The following is a 15407-nucleotide window of genomic DNA, read 5'->3' as shown; positions in this document are numbered from 1 at the left end:
TACTCTGGCAGTGAAATGGAGCGAAATTCAAAAGCTGAGCATTGCATTCACTATTCTCTCTTCCCGTTGCTCAACAAACCAGATTCACTCTTCATTTTTTTTTTCAGTTGAACAAATCCACAATGTCGCACAACACGACGGGTCCGCTCGTCACTGTGAATGGGCACAAATTTCAGCTTCCAGCAGGTTTGGCGTCGTAGTTTCCTTCCCCGCCTTCTCTCGCTCTCCTTCCCCGCCATTCCCCCCCCCTTCTCCACTACGATTTGAGCAGCGTTCGAGCTGAACGTCTGCCCCCCCCCCCTTTGGAGAAATTGGCGTGACTGTGCTCGCTTTCACCGTCGCAGCAAGCTGTTTCTCTCTGTCTCTGTCTCTGTCTCTGTCTCTCGCTGATGACGAGGGGTCTCTGGTTGTTCCCTGGCCCCCTCATCCGTCATTCACTCATTCTGCACATGCAATACGACGCCCTCATCCACGATGACCGTCATTCGCTCGCCTTGTTGGAACAGCCAAGCGCTTGTTGCTCAATGATGACAGAGACAATCTGGAAACCCTTCCGCCTTCGCCTTCGCCTTCGCCTTTTACTCTCAACCGACTGATGCAATCGTCGTCTCAATCCAAAATGCTGATCTCGTTTTGTTTTGATACCTGACTTTGAACCACAGACGAGCAGGCGCTGGAGCACGCCGTTCGGTCCTTCCCATGGATGACCTACCGCAACCACTTTGCGCAGATTGCCGACAGCTACTACAACACGGACGCTGGCTGGGGCTGCATGCTGCGATGTGGACAGATGCTTCTTGCTCGTGCCATGACCGTGCAGCACCTCGGAAAGAGTTGCGTTTCCAAAAAAACGCCGATTGTTTTTGGTTACAACTTGAACAAGTGAAAGACTCACCGTGGTCTGGGCTGTTTGATATGCGCGGTGCAGATTGGGCTCCAACATCTCGAAAACAACGACACCAAGAGATGGCCAGGGTGAGGGCTGAGTGCCTGTTTCGGTTGTGTTTTCGGAATCACTCTCAAATTTGGGCGAGACTGACCAAACTCGTGTTCGACTTGCGTGTGGCAGTTTCTTCCGCTCTTCTTTGATACTCCAGCTGCTCCATTTTCAATCCACCGAATTGCAGAGCGCGGTGAAGCACTGGGCAAGACTATCGGCCAGTGGTTTGGTCCAAACACTGTTGCCCAAGTTTTAAAGTAGGTGCACACAATTGTTGATTCCTTTTTTTTCGCTTGAGCCAGTGTCTGGGATGGTGAAAGTCTGTGAAGGCGACGTGTCGCTCGAGGGAGTGTGTCGGTCTCTCGCGATGGAGTTATGATGTCCATCCTGCACTGCGTTTTTGCTCTCCTCAATGTTCCTTTGCCACCCCCACCCCTCACCTTGTGGCAAAATTTGGATGACTTAGAAACCTTGTCAATTCTCAGCGATCAAGCCTAATTGTACATTGTGCGATGGATGGTGTGCTCAATCGAACTGAAGCATCCACTCAACTGGCAGCCGCCCTCTCCGACGGCAAAAAGCACTCCCTCCTTGTTCTCGTGCCCATTCGTTTGGGCCTCAATCAGTCCATCAACCCTGTGTACATCCCAGCACTCAAGGTACAGAGCACAGAGAGCTGCCTGTTTTTTGGTTTCTCCTCTGTTGCTTCTTCACTTTTTTTGACCTCTCCCCCTCACATGCTCTTTTCCTATCATTCTCCGTTTCTCACCCTCGTGTGCTGTACCATTGCAAACAACAGGCAACCCTTGAGCTTCCTCAATGTTTGGGCATTATCGGGGGCAAGCCAAACGCTGCACACTTTTTCGTCGGCACGGTGAACGAGAACGTGTTGTATCTTGACCCGCACGTCGTCCAAGATGCCGCCATGGAGCTTACGCCCGACACAGTAGAGTCGTTTTCTGTTGCGGTCTTGTCAAAGATGGCCATTTCGGATGTTGATCCTTCGATGTGCGCGGCCTACTTGTGCTCCTCTGTCGCTGAGCTTGAGGACCTTGGCAAGCGTTCCAAGCAGGTGAGACGTTGTGTGCATGGAGGTGGTGCGTCGGCGGTTTGAAGGAGTTTGATGCAAAAGCTGCCCAAACAAAATTCAACCAATGACAAATGATTCGTCTTTTTCTGCAGATTACGTCTCAATTCCGTGGGTATGGTCTATTCGACGTCATTGAGGACTCGCGCATCAATAGTCTGAGTCTCGATTCCATGGCTGTCGACTCGGATGACGGCTCCGACGAGGACGATTTCGACATGTGCAATTGAGACATTTTGTGCGCTATTGTTTTTTGTTGGTGATTGTTGCTGAGGTATTATTCTTTGTTGTTGATTGTTTGTGTATGATTTTGCAATGTGACCATGAACATGAACACCGCAAACGTTTCGTTGTTCAGTCACACAATTCTTTGATTCCACGAACACACAAAAAAAACTCTGCAAAGATGGATATGATGCGACGTGGCTACGTGCTCACCAAGAGCCTTGGTGTCGGCCACTCCGACCTCAACCTCGCCATCTCGGACGAGAAGGCCGTCCACAGCGGTCTTGTCAATCTGGCCAAGGCGCGAACTGCAGGTGCGAGCAGCGACGATGACAACGACAACAACGATGATGGGAACAACTTTTCGAACACGCATCTTCTGCGCGTTCCTCCCCTGCGCTCCTCCCGTTTGCTCGTGTGCTTCTTCGGTGTACATCGTCCATGGATGCAGTGCTCCATGGATGTGGCGACGCAGCACAAGCGCAGAGGAAGAGCACGCACACAAAAAAACAAGAAGAAAAACCAAAACAACCAACATTAAAAAAAAAAAAAAAGCAGCAACTCTCTGGGCTTGTTGATCGTTGACTGTTGGCCCTTCCCTCCCAAGCCCATCAAGTAGAAACACAACAACAAGCTTGTTTTGTGGGGGTCAAAGTTCTACTCGGAAGCTCGACCCAAACGGACGCGAGATCCGAGCTCAATCAAAGGACTCTTTGGGGCTTCTTTTGATTTTATTTTATTTTTATTTTTATTTTATTTTGTTTTATTTTATTTTATGTGGTTTTTTGATGGTTCTCTCATGTCAGCGTCGTCGTCAATTCACTTGCATTGTCGACACCGACCACCAACCACCACCAACCACCATCACACCCTCATTTGGCTGTTGTGCTCGTTTCGTGGGCTGGTTCACAAACACGGACGCCCAGGGTGTGCGAGACACGCGACAAAGCGAAACCACCAAAACTCGACTGTGGTTTGCTTGGTGTTTTTTTTTTTTTTTTTTTTCTTTCTTTACAGTTGCCTTCGCTTCTTCCTTTCGCCAAACACTTCACCCAAACCCCGACCACAAGAAAGCTCGGTTGAATCGTTACTTTGAATGAGAATGATTTGGTGCATGCCATCGGGTTTTGGCACTCTCAGATTTGGGGGGATTGGAGAGCAATTGTACTGACATTCTCGCATTTTGATCTTGGAACACTTTGTATCGCTACGCACAGCGGCCACCGCACTGGTCAAGTGGACAACGCAAGAAGACAACCCAGCCATTCGTGACATCTTTGCACGCCTCGCTGAGCTGGACAACGAGCACAATGCTGTTCAGAAGGAATTCTCTGGTGCGTTTGCTGAAACATTGTACAACATCCACAACCTTTTTTTGCTCACCTTCCTCCTGGCTCGAATGGCCTGTGCATGCTCGCCTACTTCCTGCTTCGCAGATCGCTACGAAGACTACCGCCGATGCTTCAAGGCCGTCCGCGACAGCGAAAAGACACTCGATCGCGCGCGCAAGCATCGCGACGACTGCGCGACCAAGCTGCAAAAGCTGCACCGTGATCTTGAGCGATACAACCGAAAGGGCGACTACGGCAAGGTCTCGACGGTAGAGTCGGAAATTATCGCTGCCGAGCAGGCGAACGACGTGGCCGAGGCCGAGTTCCAGGAAAAGTACCGCGAGTGCGAAATCATCAAGGTGGCCAAGATCAAGGAGGGCTTGAGCAACGTTGCAAACGCCTATATTGAGATGGCAGAGAAGATGGTTTTAGTGTTTAGCGCGACCAAGGACCTCGCAAGCGTTCTGCCCGACGAGCCTGCACACCTCACAACAGAGCCCGTGTACGAGGGTGGCGAAGCGTATTCCGAAGAGATTGTCCAATCGGCACGCCGTGCGCTCCAAGAGTACCAGCCCCAAACGCCATATAGCAATTCAAACGCCTATGCCAACGACGAGTACGAAGACGACGGTGTAAGTACTGAACGCTGACGAAAGAAGCTGGGTTTTGGTTTTGGTTCCTGTTTCTGTGTGACGAGTTCATTTGAGACTGATTCTTGGACAATGCGGATTTTGTGGACTTTTCTGCAACAGACATAAATCAAGAAATGAAGCTATTTGGGTTTTTGTGGTTTTCTGTTGGTGTTCCTTTCTTCTCGGCGGTAGACATGCGACGGGTTCGCAATGGCAGCCGGAGAGTCAACGTCGTGCGCTTGCGCTCGTTGCTGTGGCTTTTGCTGAAAAAGAAAAAGGAAAAAGAAAAGGGACGATGACGTGAAACATTTACAAAATCCCAGTCTTTTCTGTTTGTTCATTGCTGTTGTCCGCATTTGCAGTTTGCGGGTTGTACCAATCTATCAATTTTTCTTCTTGTTGTTTTCTTCAAACAAATAGTGCCGATTCTGGCCTTGGAATGGAAGAGAGCAGCAGCAGCAGCAGCAGCAGCAGCAGCAGCAGCAGCAGCAGCAGCAGCAGCAGCAGCAGCAGCAGCAGCAGCAAAGACAAAATCACAAAGTATTTGTAATCGAAACAAGAATGCCACACGCATTCATTCACCAACAAAACATGAAACAGACAACAATGATTAATAGCACAGAATAGACACGGAAACTCGAAAAAACAAAGACAGAAAAAAAAGAAAAAAAAGGAGCGGTTGGTTGTGTTTCCAAAACTCGTTTGGTTTTAGCATGCTCCGCACATGCCTGCTGGAGCGGCGGCCGCTGGCGTTGTTTCTGTAAGTTTGACATCGACCACTGTACGAGGGGAGGGACGGGGGGTGCATTCAGTGAGCCTTGTCAAAGAGCCAAAAACAACAAAAAGTCACAAACTCACAGTCGTCCTTGTTGGGCTTATCGGGCGAGGCTTCCATGCCGGGCAATGCGGCGGCGACACGTCGGAAAAGCTGCTTGACATTGTAGCCAGCCTTAGCACTAGTCTCGATGAACATGACGTTGAGCTCCTTGGACTTGGCCTCGCCTTCTTCGATGGAAACTTGTCGCTTGTCGCCCAAATCAGTCTTGTTGCCTACCAGCATGATGATCACGTCGTTGCCGCGCTCGGCTCGCACGTCATCAATCCACTTTGTAGTTTGTTGGAACGAATTTCGGTCTGAACAGAGGGAGGTCAGTCAGCAGGTGAGTGAGTGGTGCTGTCGACTTTTGATTCGGACGGAGGCAACTGAGCTGTCTTGGCGCTTACTTGTAATGTCATAAACAACCACGGCCACGGACGAGTCGCGAATGTAGCTAGGGATGAGCGAGCGGAAGCGCTCCTGGCCCGCCGTGTCCCACAGCTGCAGCCGCACAGTTCGGTCCTCGAGATACATGGTCTTTGACAAAAAGTCGATTCCGATCGTGGCCTAAGTTATTTTTGTGACACCAAGGACAAGACATCAGAGGTATCGTGGAGTGCAAAAAAATGAGCGACAACGCGAGCACACTATGACACACTCGCGGAAGGATAAAGTCGCTCGACAGCGAGGCACACAATCGCATTTTGCCAGCGTTTGGAATGAATCCACATGACGCTGACAAGTAGAATGATTACCATCGTCATCATCATCATCGAATGAAGGGGCTTACCTGGTAAGTGCTGTCGAACGAGTCGTACATGAACCGAGTGATGAGCGACGTCTTGCCCACTGTCAAAGTAAGTACCAAGCACAGGTAAGTCAGATTTCGTCAGAGTGGCAAGAAAGACGCCCCCCCCCCAAGCAACAGCAACAGCAACAGTAACAAGCCTCAACAGCCTCAACAGTCAAAAGGGCTCACGAAACGCTGCAGAGGCGAATCTCAATTCAAAGATCCCTCAAAAAAAAAAAAAAAAAAAAAAAAAAAAAAAAAAAAAAAAAAGGCTTCGTTGTCGTTGAACGAGCAAAAACGAGAAGGCAACCCAGCAACGCAGAGCTGCGAGACTGACTTTGGACTGTTGAGAAATGGGAGGGAAGCGAACTCTGCAACAAAAGGCATTGCAATTATCGCTATCAAAGCGACGAGCGAGTCAAAGTCACAAGAAAGAAGCGGGAAAGGGACCCAAACGACAAGCCACGAAGGCACCCACACACACACACACATACTCACTCATTGACAGCCACAGCACACTCACAGCACATCCACAGCACAAGCCACATGAAAGTGCTGTCGTTGATGCTGCTAGCAAACACTCAGTCTGGAACGCCACTCTGCGTTGAAGCTCCCTCTCGCGTCAAGTAGGAACTGCAGTCCTCTCTCTCCACTCTATCTCGCTCTCTCCCTTCCACTCTCGGACTTGGACCACTCTCACGTCCCAAAGTCACTCGCAAGGAACGACAACAAAGCAAACTCACCGCTCTGCTCGCCGAGGAAGACGAGCTTGAATTTCCGCATGGGGTTGCCAAACTCTGAGGACGAGCCGGGCGCTGAAGCGGCGGACGATGACGGCGGTGCTGCCATTTGTGAAGAAGTAAAAGGAGTTGCAGATTAGGACTGGTCAATGTTCGCAATCAATCAATGGAGTAGAGCGTATGAAGAAATAGAATGACGGACATGAACGGGAGGAAGGGAGCGAGCTGGGGAAAGTACATTATCATATCAATGGCGTTGCAACAAGTTGTCTTAAAATCCTGAAAATCCTGTCTTCGCACTGGTACTACAGCACAAATGCAAAACCATGACATGGTAAACGCTTCAAAGAAAAACCCAACATGACAATGCTACAATGGCGGACGAAGAGAAAAAAAAATCAATAAAAAAAAAAAAAAAAAAAAAGGACGAAAACAAACCATAAACCAAAACTTTCTGAAATTCATCTCTCTCCACGAACGACGGAGAGTACGATACCGTATCATCGCGCGCTTAAACAGATAGCTCGTTGAGAGCTTCACGATAGCTGTCGCTGCGGCCCGAAAATCGCAACGCACTGGCCTGGAAATCGCCGGGATGACGTGGGGCAGCTGGCTCGTCAAAGTCTTGCACCTTGGCCCTGCCTTTGCCCTTCTCTGGGCGAGCAACGACATCAGCATCATCGTCGTCGTCAGTGGCAGGTTGTCCGTTGGTGGCTGCCTTCGGAGCAGCGGCGCCGACGATCGTGAGTGCGCGCGGTAGCAGGGGCGACGTGTGTGGGGAGCCATTCGGCGATGCTCGTGCAGCCGCCGCCGCCGCCGCGTTCTGCATGGCACGTTCGCGCAATGGCGATGCGTCTGCGGCTCGCTTGGTGACGGGGCTGATGAGCGAAGATCGCTTGGACGCGCTCGGCGACACTCCAAGCTGGCTTTGGAGGACTTTGGCATACAGACGGTAGCGCTCAAGCTCATAGGTCAGGAATTCGAGCTTCTTTGTCCAATTCTGGCGATGGCGTTGCTTGTTGTCCTCCAATGCCCAAATCTCATCCTTCTCTGCATTGTGTTCTGCCAGTTCCTTGACCTGTGACTCAATGTGTGATCGCAAGAACTCGTATTGCTCGGGCTAAGACCATGGTAGAAACAAACGGGAAACAAAAAGAAAAGGGATTGCAGTCAGAATACAAGTACGAACGAACGAACGAACAACAACAACAACAACAAAAAAATCAGAGAAACGGCAGAAAACGGGCAAAGAACTTACAATGGACGCAGTGCTAGGCTTGGTGGGCTGGAGAGGGCGATGGTAGATAAGCTGAGACCCGACAGGAGCAGCTAGGGGAGCCGTGGAGAGGAGTGCGGCAGTTCGGTTGATGATGCCAACCCAGTCGAGCATGTCAGCACTGTCTTTGCACTGAATAAGCTGAGTGCCGTAAATGTGTGTGGTCAGTTGCATAACGTGCTCGCGCTTTGTGTATTCGGTCGCTGGTGCAGCGTACGAGTGCACCAATGAGAAGGAATCCTCGGCGGGCAAGGCCAAGTTCTGTCGAAAATCGTTTCAAGTCAGAGCCAGCTCGCAGACACTACTCCCGACTCCCACCATCGCAGAAAAATCCTACCCGGGAGAAATTGGCGCCAGACTTGTAAAAGAACAACGTGTGACCTCGCAGCGCAATATGATAAGTCTTCCAGGATCGATCCGAGGCTTTCTTGCCGTACGACTCCGTCTCGACCTTTCGTTCCACAATGGATTCCTTCACCAGTGCAAGTTCATCGTTCTGAATACAACAGCGATTGGCACAAGGCACTCAGCAATGAGAAGCAGTGGAGCCACACCAACTGGCAAAAACCCCGCTCAGACGCATTACCGGCATGGACGATGATCGCAGCATGCCCGAATCTTTGCCGGTGCTATCAAGATCGTTCGGCAGACTTGCGTTCAAGTTCTGCAACAAACTCGAAGAGTGAGTAGCGAACAAACACTTTCCCAAAAGAATCAGATTTCCCAATTCGAAAACTCCACGCACCGCATCTCCCGTTCGACGACTCCAAAACCGCGCCTTCTTGTCTGATTGAGAAAGCTGTTGTGCTTGCTGCAACTGCTGCTGGATCAGGAGCTTGGCCTCCTCGCGCTCGTGATCGGGCATTTCAATTTCATCCGCCTTGATGCTTTTGTATAGTGCCTGATTGGACAGAGTGAGGGAGCGTGAGCTTGGCTGTAGGCAATGAAATACATCGAAACAATCCCGCCTATTCGCATCCACGGCGGTTTGTCACTGACCTTCAGAACATCTTGGGGAAACTCGCTCCCGCCATTCATGCCCACAGTGTACTTGAGGAAGGCGGGAAGTGTCATCTTCTTCTCCACATGTGCGTTATGCAAGTCTGTGTTCAACAGCACGAGGGCGCAGACAAGTGCATCGACCGACGCTGCACATCCAAACGGGACAAGGTCAGAATAATCGTCTCGACAAACAGCAGTTCCAGCAAAAAAACCCGTTCTCACCTGCCGAGCTGAAATTGGCGGGGTTTTCTTCATGGTAGCGCTCTGCAAATGCAGTCAGAATTCGCTCGCGCTCCTGGGTCTCGCCTTTCAAGCTGAATGCCTTGAAGAATTGACTGTCCCCAGATGAATCAAAAAAATAGCTCAGATTAGAAAACCTGCAACCGACCACGAGATGCCATTTTTACTCTCTAAAAGGGAGACTTCTCCTACCGCATGCTGATATCAAGGGGCTGGCCTGCGAACGCAAAGTGGCGGAGGTACTCTTTTGCCACATCCTTGGAAAAGCGAGTTCTGCCAAACAAAGAAACCAGCGTGTCCAGTTTAAATCAGAATTGATGGTGAGAGGTGAAAAAGTCATGTCAGGCAGGGTTTCGTCAACCGGGCATCCATCCAATCTCAAGTGTTAGCGTGGTAATCACGATCAAGAACGAAACTGGCAATGCGAATGAATACATAGTACGTCGGATTTCAGCTTCTCTTGCGCTCACAGCCAACGCGCTTTCCGGCCACAGATTAAATCATCCCACGTCCTCTCCATCCGCTCTATGACACTAACGGACGCTGAGCACCAAACCCCATCACAACCCCGCATCCAATGCTCCGAATCCACAACAACGAGAATGCGGGAATATTCGCACCTCGACCTCGTTTCTGTTCCCAACGCCGGCACTGGCGCATTACGGCCATGCTGATCCCCTCTCTTCCCTCAAAGCAAATGGTGGTTGGCCGCGGTTGCTGGTGTCGTTGGGGAGTGGTTCGTTGCCCTTCGAGTTTCAAATAGCTGGACTTTTTTCATCCAGTGCTCCCACTTCCACTGATGCGCCGATGGGCAAACAGCAATCCACTGCCAGCAGAGCTAAGTTCAATCACACCCGCATCCCCATCCCCACTCCGCGCTCGGTCCCAGCGTGAGACGGGGGGGGGGAGACGGCTGAAAGCGTGATCCTCCTTCTCTTCCTTTCCCCTGCGAGCGCTTCACTTGACCCTTCCCCCCTCCCCATCCCCACCAGAGGAAAGGACAAGAGCGACAACGTCAAAATGCTTCCTCCCTTACGGCTTGTTAATGTGCTCGGCAACATCGCCGTGCTTGAACCCGTCAAGCCGGAAGAGCTTGTCTGCCAGCTCAATCGCAGTCAATCCATGCGTGTCTGCTGCTGGCATCGTTTGTCTGAAAACAAAGAAAAAAATGAAAGAATGAAAGAATAAAAGAAAAAGAAGGAATGGCTGCTGCTCAGTTTGTATGTCCAGTAGATTGGCAGAACAAGTGCAATGGATCGAAGTGAACCGTTGTGGCGGGCAGATCTGAATCTCTTCTCAGCAAAAACAGACCTGCGAGTCTCATTACAGTATGGTCGACGACGACGTGACACTCACAAGATAGTGAAATGGGGGTACAAGCAATTGCACATTGAGAGTGTTTGAACCAGGCAGGCTTTCGTTTGATTCAAGAACACGGCTCCATTTTGTCTTTGTCGATCGCCAGTCATGGCCTCACATTCATCCATTTTATAAATTCCTATGGAGCTTCAATACAAGGTGTCTCACTCTTCGTTATTTCAATCGTGTCCATTTTGAAGATTGACAATGGCGTCTTCAGCTTACTCTGACTTTGATGTCATCGCTCAGGTTGAGTAACATTGACCATTGACCATCTTGTTCGACCTGCATCAGAGTGAACTCTGCACTCATTCCGTTTGATGTCTTGTTCTCTTTGTTTGCCCTTTGTGACCCCCCCCCCTTTGGTTGGGACAACAGGAGGAGCGCGTTCGAGACGAGATTGCTGCGTCGTCCGAGCTCGTCAGCGACCCACTGCCGACATCCGTCCTGCTCGACGAGTACAAGGAGAACAAGGACGCCTTCCGCGACAAGCTCAAGGTACTTTGCTGAGGCGTTGCATGTGTGGTCGTCGTGTCTTTGCCATTTGACAAGATCAGCGAGATTTGCTTGCACCTTGTTGCTGCCGTTCATTCATGACATTTGATCCACAATTGCCTTGTGTATCTTGCGTTGTCTTGTTTTGTTTTGTACGTCTCTGTTAAATCGCTAGGACGTCACAAGCAAGTACGACTCGTTCCGACGAGTGCGCGGCGATGGCAATTGCTTTTACCGAGCGTTCGGCTTCGCCTTGTTGCAGCAAATCCTGCACCGTGGCACGGAGGAGCAGGCGCGCAAGTTGTACCAGCAGGCAGTTGCATCGAAGGCACTCCTGGTCGCGCAGGGCTACACAGAGTACACAATCGAGGACTTTTACGACTCGTACGTCGAGGTGATTGCGCTGGCAACCGGCTTCCCAAAACCCCCAGCGGCATATGACTATTCGACTGGAATTCCCGTGCCAGTCCAGCAGGATGCCAACAGCGAGCCGCCCAAGCAGCTTCCGTGGCCGCTGACTGCGCAAGAGCGCGCCCTGCGCGAGTCCAACTTGCTCGCCATCTTCCGAGACGACCCCGTCGCTTCTGCCGTTGTGTACTACCTGCGCTTGCTGACTGCCGGGCACTTCAAGACCAACGCCGAGTTTTTCCAAGGCTTTATCGAGGACGGCCTGACCGTCTCCGAGTTTTGTGCGCGCGAAGTCGAGGTGATGGCGCGCGAGTGTGAGCAGGTGCATATTGTCGCGCTGTCTGCCGCGCTGGACGTCCCCGTGCGCGTTGTATACACGGACAGTTCGGATTCGACGTCGCAGGCCACCGAGATTAACTTTCAAGAGGAAGGTACCGCTGCACCGACCGTGAGTCTGTTGTACCGACCCGGTCACTATGACATTTTGTATGCTCGTTGAACATCCTCCATTCTTGCTTGACGAAAAAAATTCGCTGTTCATGCAAATGCAAGAATTCCGCTCCACTCCTCTATTTCACGTCATGAGTCTGAGCACTATTGTTGCAGCGACCACCGCGAGCGCGCTCGTGGCTTACCTCGTCTACTTTGACCACCAGCGACGAAACGCTCCCGACTACCGCGAGAAGCTCATTGCGCGTATGTCGATATCCGTTGATCACAGGGAGATAGACAGAAGGAGAGGGAGACAGGGAGACAGAGACAGAGTACAAGGAGAAGGCGAGATCTCGATCGCCATCTCCGACTCCAGCCGTGGTCCGCCGCGGCGCGTCAAGCGTCATGATAAAACCCATTGCCACGCTTGTTGTGGTTTGTTTTTTGGGGGCTAGCGTCGGGTGTTCAGGACGGTCGAGGGGAGAATGAGTGGGAGACCATTTGGCTTGTGTCTTGGCACACACATGTGGGGGAAGCATTGCTCGAGTTCCGACGCAATCACAAAACCGTCATCCTTGCAATACGGCCATTCCTGCCTCAATTGGCAATCACAATGACAAATGTTCAGTGCTTGTGTGTGTGTGTGTGTGTGTGCTCGGACCAATGAGCGAGGCGGTTGTGTTCCTGACCTTTGACTTTTTGTCGTTTAGGTCGCCGCGAAGAGCGCAAGGCCGCCCGTCGTGCTGCTCATGCACCAGTGCCCGATATGAACGATCGCGAGGCCCTTCAAGCTTATTTCGTCGAGCAGATGCGTCTCGGCGAGGACACCCTCACTGCCGGTAAACTGACTGTTTTTTTGCTGCAATCCCGGTTCACTACGGACTTTGCATCTCAGACAAGCTCACTTTTTGTGTCACCGACAATTCTCCATGGATTGGATGTGTACTTGGATTGTCGCTAGGTAACTTTGGCCAGTGCGTCAAGCACTTTGCAAACGCCATCCGCGTCTGCCAGCAACCCACTCAGATGCTTCAAGTCTTCCAGCAGTCGCTGCCTCCGGCCGTCTTCCGCAACTTGATTTTGGAGCTTGATCCTGTGAGTAGTGTTGGCGCGCCACGAGAACAGTGTTTGTCGATTGAGCGTCAGTGCAAGGGTTTGAGAGCAGCCACTGACTACTCGTTTCCGGTTTTTGCGGCTGCAGAGCTACGGCCAACAATCCGCCCCTGCCGACCAACTCGAGTAATGACGCACCAACACAGTTGCAATGTTTGATTTGAATACACCCTGAAACAAAACCCTCCCCTCCCGTTTTGCGATCGTTGTTGCGTTTGCTGGTTTGAAGTGCTGGGTTGGAAACGGTAAGAAACAAACTATTCTAAAAGCACAAGAACAAGCCCAGGAAGTCGGCTCAAACTACGCACAGACACACGGTGCTTGCAAATCAAATCAAAGCATGGCGCTTTATCCCTATCATCACGGCCTCGAAATACTACAGCGGCACAGAAAAAAACCAAAAGAATGAGACAAAGGAGACAACGCGATTAAGCCTGCACAGGTTTCTTGACAGTCTTTTGAGCGGCGTCGGCCTCAAGGGCTTCAATTCGCGCGAGGAGCCCAACCTCGCGAGTGTGGGCTGCAACATGGGTCCGCTCGAGTTCCTCGACACGTCGCAGCAGAATCTCGTTGGCGTGCTGAAGGTCGTGGAGCTGCGCTTCAGTCGTCTCTTGAACGAGACGAAGCTGCGCCATGCGGACTTCGAGGGCGGCAGACTGGTCGACGGAGCCAGTCATCGACGAAACAGAGGATGAGTCTCCCAACCCTTCTAACTGCAACGCGACTTGTGCGGCAGAAATGCTGCTAGACTCGTCCGACGAAGACGCCCGCCGCGATCCAAAAATGCTCCGCTTCTTGGGTTTGTTGTCCGACGACGACGACGACAACAACGACGCCAACGAGGGCGACGACGACGGCACTGGCGCGCTGTTGTTTGCCGCGCCGACCATCGATGCGCTGTTACTGGCACTGAGAGAAGGGGACACTGTGAGAGAGCCCGTGCTGTCGCGAGGTGACGTTCCGCGCGTCGACATGAACTTGTTGCGGCGTTTGGGTTTGCCATCTCCAGATGCCAAGTCGCCGGCAGCCGTCGAGGGCAGATCGGACACGCGGGGTTCGCAAATTAACGACTCCTTGTACAGACGATTGACGTCCCACACGTTGATGCCGTGCACCAGCCAGTACTGCAGCTCGGGGTAGGCCACAAACTCGTACTCGGACGTTTGATACCACTCAACAACACGGATAACTTGAGCAATCATGGCCATCTTTTTAAAGTTGACGATGGGCGTGACGCCAGCGGGCTCCTTGTAGAAGGCGAGCGAGCCGCGGCTACTCGCCAGTCCCACAGCCGCTTGTGCAGCAAGAGGGGTGAGGTGGGCTTCAGCGGGTGTGCGCGGCGATGTGGCCTCCACGCGATCGCGACTGCTAGACTTGCGCAAGCTGGGCGCTGCCGACGAAGATGACGCTGTAGATGCCGGCAAGGTCGCGGACGGTGGACCCTGGGGCGACGGCGTGGTCGCAGCCGAGCTGCCAGGAGAAGACGTAGTCGACGTGGTGGGCATGCCATTGGCCTCGAGGAAGGTCGGGTTGCCCTCTTCGATCAGGGTAAGATCGTTCAGGTGAATGCCAATGTACGGAACAATGGGAAGTGTCAGGCTTGCCAAGTGGGAGCGATAGTTTGTGTAGCCCTTGGCCGTGTCCATGAGTCGGTTGAGCTCGACCCACAGCGAGGCGTACTTGGTCGACAGCTGCTTCCACGTCTGCTTGAGGCGCTGCACAGCACTAATGTTGAGCGCTGCCACAAACTGCAAGCACGTGTTAAAGTTCTTAATGTCGCGGCACATGGCGGCAATCTTGATGCAGCGCTTGAGAATCTCGACACGCGCCTTAATGTTGACGCACGCGCAGATTTCGGACGCCACCCAGAAGGAGACGCGATTAAAGCGCTCGATAACGTCGAGGACGGGAACGGCGTGAGCTGGGCGGCTGGACTTGTTCCAGGCTTGACCAGTCAGCGAGTGCGCGGTGATGCGCTTGATTCGTCCCAGCTCGACCAGCGTCAGCTGCTCGACAATGTCCTTCACGTTCAAATCAAGGAAGGAGAACGAGGGCGGAGGGCCAGTGAGCACCGACAGGGAGGGAGACGGCGACATGGTGGTCGAGTTGCGGACAGTTCGCAAAAAGCTGAAAGAGCTGCGCGGCGAGACGCTCGTAGGCAGGGTTGCGCTCGGGGCGCCCAGAGAAGGCACAAACGAGCCTGCAGCAGACGTGTCCTTCTGGACAGAGTCGTTCTGCTTGTTCTGCCCGATGGCGGAGGTAAGTTGTGAAGCATAGCCGGCGTGAGAGGAGCTGCTCAAGGGACCCGTGAGGAATTGAAGCAGACGAGCGAGCATCTCTGGGTTTGAGGAGAAATCATGCCAGTGATTGGTAATCCACTTTTTGAGCACGTTAACGACGCGGAGGCGAATGACATCGACTTGGTTTTTGTCGGCGGGCGTTGCCGATGTCTTGGACTCTGCCTCAAATCGCTCCAGCAGCAAATCCAACAGTTCTGATGCGGTGGTAAAGTACCGGAAG

The 15407-nt window shown here is 52.1% G+C and overlaps 7 protein-coding genes across 7 annotated transcripts; 4 read left to right on the top strand and 3 right to left on the bottom strand.

Annotated features, from left to right (window-relative positions):
• Window positions 1-122: 122 nt before the first annotated feature.
• CAOG_01509 (hypothetical protein) lies at window positions 123-2257 on the top strand (the record flags this gene model as incomplete). The annotated part of the gene is made up of 7 exons (XM_004364320.1): window positions 123-186; window positions 663-833; window positions 929-975; window positions 1070-1197; window positions 1407-1599; window positions 1740-2012; window positions 2123-2257. The coding sequence occupies 7 exons, from the start codon at window positions 123-125 to the stop codon at window positions 2255-2257; spliced, it is 1011 nt and encodes a 336-aa protein (XP_004364377.1).
• A 135-nt stretch (window positions 2258-2392) lies between these two features.
• On the top strand, window positions 2393-4600 carry CAOG_01508 (hypothetical protein). The gene is made up of 4 exons (XM_004364319.2): window positions 2393-2566; window positions 3470-3586; window positions 3689-4215; window positions 4336-4600. Exons 1-4 carry the CDS (start codon window positions 2434-2436, stop codon window positions 4339-4341), a joined length of 783 nt encoding a protein of 260 aa, XP_004364376.2. The 5' UTR covers window positions 2393-2433; the 3' UTR covers window positions 4342-4600.
• Window positions 4601-4751: 151 nt separating this feature from the next.
• Window positions 4752-6699, bottom strand: CAOG_01507 (Ras-like protein Rab-6A). The gene is made up of 5 exons (XM_004364318.2): window positions 6566-6699; window positions 5823-5881; window positions 5440-5599; window positions 5074-5349; window positions 4752-4994 (listed from the first exon to the last, which is right to left on the bottom strand). Exons 1-5 carry the CDS (start codon window positions 6669-6671, stop codon window positions 4924-4926), a joined length of 672 nt encoding a protein of 223 aa, XP_004364375.1. The 5' UTR covers window positions 6672-6699; the 3' UTR covers window positions 4752-4923.
• A 241-nt stretch (window positions 6700-6940) lies between these two features.
• CAOG_01506 (hypothetical protein) lies at window positions 6941-10263 on the bottom strand. Its single transcript, XM_004364317.2, has 9 exons — window positions 10117-10263; window positions 9273-9353; window positions 9063-9175; window positions 8838-8986; window positions 8584-8739; window positions 8425-8502; window positions 8176-8334; window positions 7821-8099; window positions 6941-7682 (listed from the first exon to the last, which is right to left on the bottom strand). Exons 1-9 carry the CDS (start codon window positions 10221-10223, stop codon window positions 7074-7076), a joined length of 1731 nt encoding a protein of 576 aa, XP_004364374.1. The 5' UTR covers window positions 10224-10263; the 3' UTR covers window positions 6941-7073.
• Window positions 10264-10616: 353 nt separating this feature from the next.
• On the top strand, window positions 10617-11906 carry CAOG_01505 (peptidase C65 Otubain). The gene is made up of 3 exons (XM_004364316.2): window positions 10617-10688; window positions 10818-10937; window positions 11110-11906. The coding sequence occupies exons 1-3, from the start codon at window positions 10647-10649 to the stop codon at window positions 11839-11841; spliced, it is 894 nt and encodes a 297-aa protein (XP_004364373.1). The 5' UTR covers window positions 10617-10646; the 3' UTR covers window positions 11842-11906.
• A 12-nt stretch (window positions 11907-11918) lies between these two features.
• Window positions 11919-13074, top strand: CAOG_01504 (hypothetical protein). Its single transcript, XM_004364315.2, has 4 exons — window positions 11919-12038; window positions 12485-12613; window positions 12736-12869; window positions 12976-13074. Exons 1-4 carry the CDS (start codon window positions 11924-11926, stop codon window positions 13015-13017), a joined length of 420 nt encoding a protein of 139 aa, XP_004364372.1. The 5' UTR covers window positions 11919-11923; the 3' UTR covers window positions 13018-13074.
• A 241-nt stretch (window positions 13075-13315) lies between these two features.
• On the bottom strand, window positions 13316-15223 carry CAOG_08516 (hypothetical protein; the record flags this gene model as incomplete). The annotated part of the gene is made up of 1 exon (XM_011271795.1): window positions 13316-15223. The coding sequence occupies one exon, from the start codon at window positions 15221-15223 to the stop codon at window positions 13316-13318; it is 1908 nt and encodes a 635-aa protein (XP_011270097.1).
• Window positions 15224-15407: the final 184 nt, after the last annotated feature.

The sequence above is a fragment of the Capsaspora owczarzaki genome (genome assembly GCF_000151315.2).
Source record: "Capsaspora owczarzaki ATCC 30864 unplaced genomic scaffold supercont2.2, whole genome shotgun sequence".
NCBI classification, from domain to species: Eukaryota; class Filasterea; order Ministeriida; family Capsasporidae; genus Capsaspora; species Capsaspora owczarzaki.
Note: the sequence above shows the minus strand (reverse complement) of the source record. Positions and strands in the feature narration are given on the sequence as shown.